Source organism: Zosterops lateralis (assembly GCF_965231275.1).
Source record: "Zosterops lateralis genome assembly, chromosome: 20".
NCBI classification, from domain to species: Eukaryota; Metazoa; Chordata; class Aves; order Passeriformes; family Zosteropidae; genus Zosterops; species Zosterops lateralis.
Window position 1 is genome coordinate 5834636 of NC_139780.1, and position 11393 is coordinate 5846028.

The window sequence follows — 11393 nt, forward strand, 5'->3', positions numbered from 1 at the left end:
TCCAGCGCTCCCCTGGCACAAGCGGTGGGAAGAAGTCACATCGCACACGTTTCTTCTGGGAGGAAAGTTGAAATGTTTTCATTTCTGCCCTTTTTTTTGTTTGTTTGTTTGTTTTAAATATATAAAGAAACGCACAAAAGCGACGGGGCAGCAGCAGCTTTCCCCTGTCCGCACCCTGAAAGGCGGCGAGCCGGGGGCGGCGGGAGCCGGGGGGCGGCCGGGGCGGGGAGCGGGGCCGGGGGCGCTCCCGCCGCGGGGTCCCGGGGCCGGGACCGGCTCTCACGTGGCGCTACCGGCCGCCAGCACCGGCCCCGGGAAACCCGCCGCCAAGAGAACCCCGAGCGGACACAAAGAGGATTATTTAAATAGGTGCTTCGTTGTTGCCTTTTTTTTTTTTTTTTTTTTTTTTTTTTTTTTTTTTTTTTTTGTTTGTTTGTTTTCGTTTGTTTTTTGTTGTTATTTTTTTTCTCTCATCTCTGCAAAAATAAAGTCCCAAGATCTTAGAATTTTTTTTCTTTATTGTACAATTTATAAAACACTAGCGCGGCTCTGCCCTCCCGCCTCCCCTGCGCACCCCTCGGCACCCCCCTCCCCTCGCCCCAGCCCCCCTCCCTGCCTTTGTTTCAGGGTCCCCCCTCCGGAGCCGCCGTCCCTCGGATCGCACCCCCGTTTTGTCAGCGCCCCCCCCGCACCCCGCCTGCTCCCCCACTTCTCTCTAAAACGCGACGATGGCCCGAGTCCAGGCTCCCAGGCTCGCCAGCGCCTGCTTGCTGCACAGCTGCCCGTTGAGGGGCTGCTCCGAGTCCGCCTGCTGCCGGCTCACCAGCCCCGTGAAACCGGAGCCGAAGATGGAGATCAAGTTGGAGATGTTGGAAGAGTCCTGGGGGTGCTCGGCGCTGTACTCCTCGAAGCGGGCGCGTTTGGTGCACGGGGCGAAGGGGGGGCCTCCCGCCACCCCGCCTCCCCCCGGCTCCCCTTCCTCCACCCCCTCCTCTTCCTCCTCCTGCCCCGGGTAATACTTGCGCTTGGTGCCGGGCGCGGGCGGCGGGGAGGCGAGCCCCGGTGCCGGCTGGCAGCAGCAGGGGCACTGCGAGCAGCAGTCCTGGTGCAAGTACCCGTTCTCCACCGTGGTCACGACGTGAGTGTCCAAATCCAGCACCGTGGTGCGGCTGCTACAGTGCGGGGCCCCGCCGCTCCCGAAGTCACAGCCGGCGGCGTAGAGCGGCCCCGGGGCCGCGCCGCCTCCGCCGGGACCGGCGCTGCCGGGGGCCCGGTAGAAGCCCGGGGACGAGTCTCTGCAGGGCGCTCGCTGCAGCTCCGGGGGCACGGCGCACACCGGCGCCTCCAGCAGCTCCGCGCCGCCCCGCGCGGCCCCGCAGCTCCGCGCCTCGCGGTCCTGCGTGTCGGCGGGCAGCGGGAGCGCCGCCAGCTCCGGCGGGGCGGCGGCGGCGGGCGGCGGGCAGGTGGGCATGGCGAGGAGCGGGGCGCCGTCGGGGTAGTGCTGCTGGCGGCGGTAGAGCTCGGCGTAGCGCTCGCTCAGGTAGAGCTGCCGGGCGTTGCGGAGCACATAGGAGACGAGCAGGTTCTTGTGGAGCTTGATGCCGCCTCGCTGCGTGCGGGAGCTGTGGATCTTCCGCAGGGAAATACTGATCAAACTCTGCGCATCGAGGGTGCACTCCATCCTCCTCCGGCCCCTCAGCATCGGCTCTCGCCGCCCGCGCAGCCAGGCACCCCGGCCCGCATCCACACGGCAGCCGGGCGGGTGCGGAGGGTCGTAAGGAAGGAGGATAAAGAGGCGGGGGGGGGGAGGGAATAAAGGGGAAGGAGGGGAAGGGGAAAAGGGGGGACAGAGCCTGAGGTCGCTGGAGAAGGGGGGCAAATAGAGAGGGGTGTCTTCAGGGGGCGGCCAGCGGCGGGAGCAGCGCGGGCATCGCCGGGGGCTCCCGCTGCTGCCGCCGCCGCCGCCGCGCTCCGAGCACGGACGGGCAGCGCCACCAGCGCCGCGCGCGCCCCCGCCCCGCCCACCCGCGCGGCCCCGCCCCCCGCCCGCCCCTCCGCGCGCGCCCGCCCGCCCCGCCCACCCGCGCGCGGCCCCCCGCGCCGCCCGTACCTGTCGCGCAGAGACACTGAACGCCCGCCCGCCCGGCCCCCGCCTTTTATACCGCTGCGCCGGCAGCGGGGCCCCGCCTCCCGGGGCCGGCGCTGCCAATGGGAAGGCGGCGGGCGGCTTGATGGGCGGGCAGCGCGGCCAATAGGAGTGAGGCGGGCGCCTCGCGCCGTTCAAATGGTGTGAGGCGCGGCGCGGCCGGGCAGGGCGGCGGGGGCTCGGCCGGGCCGGGCGAGGGACACCGGGGGTACCGGAGGTCCCGCCCGAGCGGCGGCGGAGCCCGGACACCGCCTCCCTGCGCCGCTCCCCTCGCACAGGTGAGCGGGGGGCGGTGCCCGCCCCGGTGGGCGGTCCCGAGCGGGGGCGGGGGCGCGGCCCGCCCCGCCCCGTCCCGCCCTGTGGCACCCCTGAGGCACCCCTGAGGCACCGGGTATCCTCAGCGGGACCATCGGTGGTACCGGCACGCTGTGTGAATCCCATGCCCGGGGGTGCTGTGGGATGCCCCGCTCCGCTTTGGGCTGTCCTAACCCCGGGAGTTCCCGGCTCAGGTGCTGGTCGCACCCCGGTACCGCCGGGTCCCCCCGCCCCGACAGCCCCGGCGGGGTCACTCTTGTCCTGCCCGCGGGGCTCCCGCCGTCACCCCGCCTGTGGAGGGGAGTCAGGGCTTTCCCCCGGCGCGGGGACAGGACCGTGCATCAGTCACTCCTCACAGAGTGCCCCAATCACACCTGGTTTTCCCCCCAAAGTGAGAGCAGCACCGCGCGCGGGTTAATTATGGGCTAATTAAGGCCTCCCGTCCCGCCTCGGGGCGCACGGCAGTGTTGGCTCCGCAGGGCAGCGCAGCCCCGGCTCTTTCTCACAGAGGGGTGTGAGGGGAGGGATCTGGGCTGGTCCCTGGGTGCTTAGGGACGCAGGGGCTCGGGGGTGGGTTTAGGGGATGCAGAAACTCAGGAGTGTCCCCAGGTTTGTTGCTTAAAAGCCCCGGTCACCGAGAGACCAAACCACCATGCCCGGGGAGCAGTGGCACCCGCTGGAGCTGGTGACACCGTAAAGCAGCAGCCCTTGTCCACCAGGTAAGAGCTGGGGGGGCTCAGGGCAGGAGGCTGCACTGTCTGGGTGGGAGAAAGGGCTGTCAGATGGGTAGCCAGGAGGGGACTGCAGTGCCAGGGCAACGGGAGCTGCTTCGAATGGCATATTTTGTAGAAAGCAGAAGGTGGGGCAGAGAGGAGGGAGTTTCTCCACTGACTGCAGACATCCTCCAGGCTGGGTGTCTTCCTTGGGGTCACCCTGGCATACACATCTTAGCAGTAGCTATGGGCAGCCTCATGTCTGCGTGTGGTGGGAAGCCCATTGCAAAGAAAACCTCTGAAGCCCTTGTTCCTGCTGGGCAGCCCAAACTCTAAACCACAGGGGCAGTAGTACAGGGTGATGATCACTGGGGTCATCAGCTCACTGTGCAAAACCTGGGCTCCATGGGGGTTTTGAGGGGGATGCTTGGAGGGCTTTTCTTGTTTCCTGGGCCTGGCTCAGCTTGACCATGTCCTCCACTCAAGGGAATGGGAGCAGACCCAGCACCACAGAAGATTTTGTTCCTGCAGAAGGGGCAGCTCATTGAGGGACAACTGGCTAAGTCCTGCATGCTCATGGAGCAACCTTCTCCATAATCTGCCTTCAGCCACACAAAGTGGGGTGAATGATACTCTGCATTCCCAAGCTCCTGTAGGATGCTCTTGTTCCTAACGTAAAAAGTGATCACAACCCTGTCCAAAGGTGTGGCAGAGGGTATGGGCAGCGTTGGGTATGGGGGGTTATGCTGTGTCCATCCTCTCCTCCCCCAGGCTCTCTCCCTTGCAATTCTCCCTGGCTGCAAGTTGGCTTTTACAGGGCTGTGGCTGCAGAGCAGCTGGAGGTCTATGAGGTGATAACTGGAGCTGGTCTGTGCAGATACTACTGGGTGCAGCAGGATTAGGTTTGGACACATTGCACAGGTCACTGCTGAGCTTTGGGTGCTTTGGTGGCTTTAGCCAGGTCTTGCTGCTGCTCAGCGAGATCAAAAGCTCTGCCATTATGGGCTTTTGGGGTTGGTACTTGTGGACTAAGCCTCAGCTGCATGTTCTCCGTCCTCACAGGCACTGGGGAACCAGGGCAGCAAGTGCTGCTGCTGCCAACCTGTGCCATATCCTCCACCCAGCCAGCGCAGGCAGTGATTTCTTTTCCTGTTGAGCTGGCATTTGCTACTCTCTGGCCCATCTCCAGCTGTAAAACTCCAGCCTAGGTGGTCCAGACTAAGATCTTGGATTGCCCACTGTCTGACTGTGATGGGGTGGCTTGGGCAGCACAGATGGGGCCAGGCACAAAGCACTGCCCTGGCACTCTCTGCCTCGAGCTCCTGCTCACCTTCCCACCTACGACTTGAGCGTGGCCTCAGGACACTGCCCAGTGCTGGCCCTCTGCTTTTTAATCATCGAGTGGCCCAGCTGGCCTTGAGCTGTGGATTTCAGTGGAGGGTCAGGTTTTGCAGAGCTCTGCTTGCAGCTGTGCCGGGTATATGGAGGTGCAGAGGGTGGCGCATCCTCGGGGCCGGGTCGGGCACGGCGGGGCAGCCCTGGATGCAGGAGCTGCTGCTGTCTCTGCCTGTCAGAGAAGTGCCCTCTGCTGTAACTGCCTGAGAAGCTTCGTGGCACCAGGAAAACCCGAGAGCACAGCAGGAGCCTCTAGGAGATGAAGACGGAATTAAAACTTTAATCTTATTTAGACTCTGGGTAATTAATATAAAGGCTATAAAACGTGGGCCTGATCCTGGCGCTGACTGCGGGGCACCGTGCTGTGGCCGGCAGGGCCGCAGCAGCTGCAGGCTGGCTCTCCTCCCCGGCTGGCTCTCCTGGCAGGTGCCAATGTTTTGTTTGCAGACACGGTGGCTTTAATCCTGGAGCTGGGACGGGCTATGCACTGCGAGAGCCACACTGCTTCAGTTTGGCCTGTGGACTCCAAAATCTCCCAGAGACAGGAATCTGGCTGATACCTGTCTTGGCACACGATTGCAAGCTCTGCTTTTCTAAAGAGGATAACGAGTCCTGTCCATTTTCTGGCTCTGCAGCAGCAAGGTGAGGCAGGATGTGTTTGGTGCTTTGCCTTTCTCAGGAAAACCTGTGTGTCCTGTCCAGCATCCCTATCCCCTGGTGTTGGGGTTTGGGTGCCCTTTCCATGGGCAAGACCCCTAAAGACCCTACTGCTGTAGTGGACAGTTCATGTAAAACCATCCAGGTTAAATGTAATTCCAGCTTTTACCTGGCCTTTATATGGTGAGGACCATTATTTCCTCAAAGGAGAAGAGGATGGGCCCAGGATTTGCTCTCTGGAGCACTGAGCTACACATTTTCTGGTGTAGATGATGCTGGTCCTGGAGACTGCCTGTGATGTGGGCACTGTGGGGCTGCTCCTGGGCTGGGGATGGTGCAGCTGTACCACATCTGGTCCAGCCCTGCTGATGTCCTTGTGCCAGGGCTGGTTTCGCAGCCGTCAATCCTGCAGCAGGATCCAGCAGCAAAACCTGGCGGTCCGCTGCTCTCAGCTGCAGAGTAAACAAGCTGGCAAGAGAAACCATTTTGCTTCAGCTAGTAGGAGAAACCCTTTTTAGGTAGCACTTCCAACTGGCAATGCTCTCCTTCATTAACCCCCTCCTTCCCTTTCCAATGAAACGTGAATTTGCAGCGATTGGAGATCAGGCGCTTGCCAGTGCAGCTTTGCCACCCAGAGCAACAAACACAGACGTGAATTTACTGCTTGATCTCATAATTTCAGTGCAATTAGACTGGCTGCTATAAAGCAATTTCCCCTTGAGCCTAGGAGTCCTGGGCCTGGGCACTGCCCAGCTTTTCTCAGACAAGGAAATGGAGGCCTTTGGGTATTGGCTGAAACATGAGTTTTTTTAGGTGCACCTGGAACTTGACTCCCTGGAGATGCGTCTATGAGCTGGAGCTGTGGGTGCCTGCCGTGTCTGAAAAGGAGCCTGCTTTTCAGGCTTACTTATTACAAGTCAGGCACCCAAAGCTAGTGGGAAAACAAGCCAGAACAAGGTTTTCAGGCTGAGCTCTTGGAGCAGGGCCGGCCTCTGCCACCTTGTCCTTAAGCTGGGCAAACTTAATGTTGCCTGGCTCCCCAGGCTGCTCCCCATCTTGGGGGGACTTGTAGGGCAGACCCATAGGTTCTGCTGCAGTGTATGGGGAATGGGGCATGTTGGCTCCCAAAGCCAGCAGCCCTTGGAGAGGCGTATCCATCTGTACGAGAGGGCTGTGAGTAGGGCTGTCACCTCACTGTTGTAGCTGTTAGCTCTTTCTCACAGCTTTGGTATCACAGTCAAATACTTTGTATAAAATCCTGGAGAAAAAGGGATTGAAGCCATACTGAAAAACCATCCATTTAATTATATTTTCTCCATGCTTTTAGGTGGGGAGCTGTATAATGCCTCCCAAGCACCACCGTGGCACTGAGCATGGATGACATGCTCAGTATTTTGATTTGGTCTGCTCCTACCTAAATTCACCAACTCATTTCCTGTGTTCCTGGGAACCTCTGTGCCGGGTATGAGTGCTCCTGTAAGCTTCCCTGCCATTGCTTCTTGGCCTCTTGCTGCTGTGTGGCCAAGCACCTGTTCCCCACATGGTGCTTACAAACTCTCCTGGTGCCTTCTATGCTCCTACTGGAGTGTTGGGAGGGCCCTTGGATGGGAATTGTATGCTGCTTCTTTTAACTTATCCTGGAAGGGTTGGATTGAGGAGGTTATTGCTACCAGGATCCTACTGCTGATCCTCTCCTGAGTGCTTATCCCGCTGCAAGGGGGAAAATGCAGGCTGTGTTGGCCAGCTGGTGATGTGACCCAAAGGAGAAAGGGGTTTCTGTCTGTGCTGATGTATTTTAGCCCATTGATGGCTTGCTGTGCCCACAGGTCAATCTGCAGTAGCAGATCTGTTCCTTGCTAGAGCTGAGGAGGGGAATGAGCTGCTGATGGTGTAAGCAGAGCTGTGGGTGTTTGTGGAGAGGCTGCAGTGTCCAGGCTGGTCTTGGTGTGAGCTGAGTGGCTCATCTCCTGCCTACAGCTGCTTGTGTGATGCTCTCCAGGGGCAGCATTGTAAAGCTCCTGGAACAGGTACTTCCCCATGTCTCTAACAAACCTGTCCAGCTGTGCTGGTTCCTGTTGGTGCCTTGTCTCCTTGTTCCTGGCATTGGAGGCCATTGATTTCCTGCAAAACCATTACAGGATGCTAAAGCTGCAAGATAATGCTGTGTGGCAAGCTTAGGAGCTGCCCTTTTGGGAAGAGGGGATACAATTGGGGTCTATTCCTTCCGGTGAGCATTTCACACCTTGGACTGGGTGCTCCCCTGAGCCCTGCTAGCCAAGGAGCTCATTAAACCTCACTAGACAGACATAGTGCTCACCCTCCTCCTGTGGTCATGTGGGATCCTGGGAGTTCCACTGACACTGTGGGAGAGAAAGCAAGTCTGTGCCAAGGGACTCCCTTAGCAGCTGGTGGCTCTCTGGAGCTGCTGTGGGGTCTTGCTCCTGCCATCCTAAAGCATCACTTCCAGGAGCCATGCAGTGCCCTGGGCAGACAGTGCTGTTTGCTGGGCTGTGGTATCTGATAGAGACCTTATTCTAATTGCTAGGTCAGATATCCTGCACTCTTTATTGCTCTGTAGCCAAGAGTTGATCCCCGGACTTGGTCTGACCCCGAGTTACAGCTGCAAATGAGGCTGTGCTGCAACACAGTCCTTACCCAAACTGGGAAGTCTGTCTCCAACACCAGCATGAATGAGGGATCTTACCTGCAAATCCTGTTCCCGTCTGTCCTGGGTGGAGCAGGACAGGACTTGCTAGGGACTGAGTGGGGTTTGTAATCGTGCTCCCTGCTGGCGATGGGAACAGCAGGCTTGGAGGAGGCTGGGTATCAGCTGCTACAGGGTTCTGGGAGGGGTGGAGACCAGGCACCTGTGATCTAGGGCTAATCCTGCCTCTCTTTCCCCTCCCATCTTGCCTGTCCCGTGGTTTCTAGACATTCAGCAGAGTAGGGCAGGACCTGTCTTACTGCACAGGCAGTGTCTGGTACAGGGAACTCTTGGGTGACTCCTGTGATGGGCACTGCTCATCTCCAGTGACATGACCTGCCCAGGGCTCGGGATGCAGGTGACACTTGGCATTGAGGGCAACCAAACCAAATTCTCTGTTCTTTGCCAAATCTGTATGGAGGGCAGTTGGGGTAAAAACTGTAGTAAAGTTGGAGCTGAGGCTCTCCTGGGGAATGAACGCTGGGGTGCCGAATGGGAGTTTGGCCCCGGGCGCGGTGGGGTCCCAATGGGAATCCCCCTCCCCGCTGAAAGTGATTCCAGGAGTGCTGCCAGCCGGCGCGGGGCTCCGAAAGGGTTAATGGCAGCTCGTCTGTCATGGAACATCCAGCCTTTCCCGAGCAGAGCCCCTCCGGCCGGGAGCAGCGTGGCCTTACGGTTCCCCGCGGATGGACAGACGGACGGCGGCAGAACTACAATCCCCGGCAGGGAAGGGAGCAAACCCCCGGGGTGTGCCGGGACTGGTAGTCCGGGGCCTGGCGTGGGGGGTCCCCGCTGCCACTCGTGGCTGGGGCGGGGGGACCCGGAGGGAATGTGCCGGCTCGGGGAGGAGCCAGCGTGTTCACCCACTTTGTTGTTATATACCTTAAAGGAGCAGTGGCTGTGCCCGAGCGAGCTCCCTAGCGGAGCCGCGCAACCCGGGCTGTGGGCTTTTTAAAGATAAAAATCACTCGCGTGGCCTCCCTTATTAACGACATCTCCCGCTCTCAGTAACTCCTTCGGCGCCTGGGCATCGCCAGCCGGAGCGGTGCCGGGCCCGCCCGCCGCGGGGCTGCTGCGCTGCGCTGGACCGCTCTGGTCCTGCATCCCCGCCAGAGCATCCTCCTCACGGCGCTCTCTGTCTGGGAGCCCGGAGCTGCCGGGGTGTGAGTGCGGAACCCCCCAGCGCTCTTCACGCCACGGAAAATCTATTTCCTTTCAGGGGGGACATCCCCGCTCATGGCGGCCGCAGATAAAGAGCTCTGGAGAGAAGCGTGGAGTTAGCGACGACGTGGGCAGCGCGGCAGATTTCTCATGCCACTGTGGCACGGCCGTGACCTGGAGATTTCTTCCTCCCTCCGGCATAATTCAGTCTAGCACCCGGTGCCTCCAGCTAAACACCCTGGCCGGTCCTGGCATGTGCCCAGCAGACACCCACATCAAAGCCACCGCGGCTTGCCTGGCCCCGCGCCAGCAGCTACCTCTAGACAGCTTGTGCAAACCTGGAGGGAGATGACTGCGGAGCATCCAGCCCTCAGCAGCTCCCGCCTGCTGTGGGGCAGCCGGGGCTGGCTTGGGTGTGTGGTGGGAGCCACAGCTGGGTGGGAGATCCCATACTGGGGTGGTGGTGGGGGTGCCTGTGAAACATCTGTCCCAGTGAGGCTGGGCAGCTGCAGCCCGGCTCTGGCTGCTTTCAACTGCTTTGTCCCTGCTTCCCTGTGCTGGTGGTCATTGCCTCCATGCCCCTCTGAGCCTCAGCAGAGGGGGATGAAATCTCTCTGGCAGGTGAATGTGGGGAGAGGCTGGTGGAGCGCAGCACAAGAACCTTGCTGACTGGAAAAGCAGGAATAACCACCCAGATGCAACTGGTGTGGGGGGGCTGTGGTGCTGCAGGGAGCTGGGGGATGCTCTAGGGCAGGTGGCCCAGGCCTGCCTTCACTTCCCAGGGTCACACACTGCGGTTCACACGTGGGTTGCCGCCAGCATGAAGACAAGAGGAGGGCTTGGGTGGCAGAGATGAACCCAGCACTCTTGGCTGAGCCTTTTGCTCCTGGGCTTTTGGGTGCAGCTCAGCCTCCTCACAGCCTGGATGTTTGCCTGCTGATCTCCTTGATCCTTTTTCCCTCATGACTGTAGGTGTTGGAAAGAGCATTGGGAACATAGGCTCCTGCCAGGAACTGGGCTCTAGCTGGTCCATGCTATGAGTTCAGGATAGTGTTCAAAATGCACCACCCTGGTGCCTGGTCCAGCATTACTGGCAGAGGTGCTGGTCTTGTTTGGTTTTGGAGTTGTCTGGGTGAAATTCATACCCGGAGCAGAGGAAATGTTCCCTGGGGTGCAGAAAGCTCCTGGTGAATGAGTGACACGGTGGGAGCAGAAGGGCTGAAGCCCATCAGAGCTGGTATCTGGAGAGCCCTGCTGTGCCTGGCCCTGGCTGCCCTGTCTGCAGAGCCTCATGTGGTTGGGTCCTGGAGCACAACCCATGCAATTGAGACCTCTTGGACACACTGAAGGCAGCAGAAAGACCCTTCTGGGCTGCAGCAGAGTTGATATCACATTCTTTTTGGTGCAAAAGGAAACAGTGGAGTGGGAGAGGCTGCCTGTGGTGAGCTGCTGGCTGCTGCACCCCTCAAGGAACCTGGGCTGCAGGAAGCCCATGATGCTGCTGTGCTGTGGATGCAGCCAGCCTGCTGCCTCAGGGATGCTGAGGCAAGGAACCATAAGGGGTCCTGCCCTTGCTGTTGCCAGTTCACAGCAGTCTATGGAAGCAGCAGTGCAACCTTTACAGTGAACTGTGAACAACGAGGATCCTATGGGATGCAGTGAAGATGGTAGGGGTTCAATCTAGCACCTTGTGCTGTGCCTGGCTGCTGTCCAGAGTCTGTTCAGAGGCTAAGTGAGGGGCGAGGTTGTGGGTGCTGTATACTGGACTTGAACCTTGGTCCAGTCACTCACTCTGTGTGCTCCTTGTGGTCCCTGTCCTCTTTTGTGCTGCAGTGCTGGCAAGTTGCTGCCTTGCAAACAGCTCCTGTACATGTGTGTGCTGTGCCTGGCCCAGCAGAGACCTGCCTACAGGGCTGTGTGAGCCCTGATACAGCATTTGAGGGGAAATATGGGCTCCACAGAGACCTGGTGGAGAAGGGCACATGAAACCTCTTCTACAGGCCTGTTTTAGCTCTGTTGCTTATTCCTTTTTGCTTTTCATCCCTTGCCTGCCATTTGGGAGCCTCATACCAGCAGCCGTATAGCTGCCTAACACATTGTGATGGTTGTGTTTGCAGCAGGTGCCTCTAAGGAGCCCTGCACTGAGGCTGCTGAGGTGTGCGCCCTTCCACATCCCTCGAGCTGATTGCTTCTGACACAGTCCTGCTCAGACTAAGGCTGAGCCTGGACCCTTTCTGTCTGATGTTGGAGCAGAAGCCCCAAAGGGTGAAATGCAGCTGCTAGAGGAGGCAGCAGGAACTGT

General features: G+C 59.7%; 1 protein-coding gene across 1 annotated transcript; it reads right to left on the reverse strand.

Moving 5' to 3' along the window:
• Positions 1-609: 609 nt before the first annotated feature.
• IER5L (immediate early response 5 like) lies at positions 610-1814 on the reverse strand. Its single transcript, XM_083875957.1, has one exon. It carries the CDS (start codon positions 1700-1702, stop codon positions 716-718), a length of 987 nt encoding a protein of 328 aa, XP_083732083.1. The 5' UTR covers positions 1703-1814; the 3' UTR covers positions 610-715.
• Positions 1815-11393: the final 9579 nt, after the last annotated feature.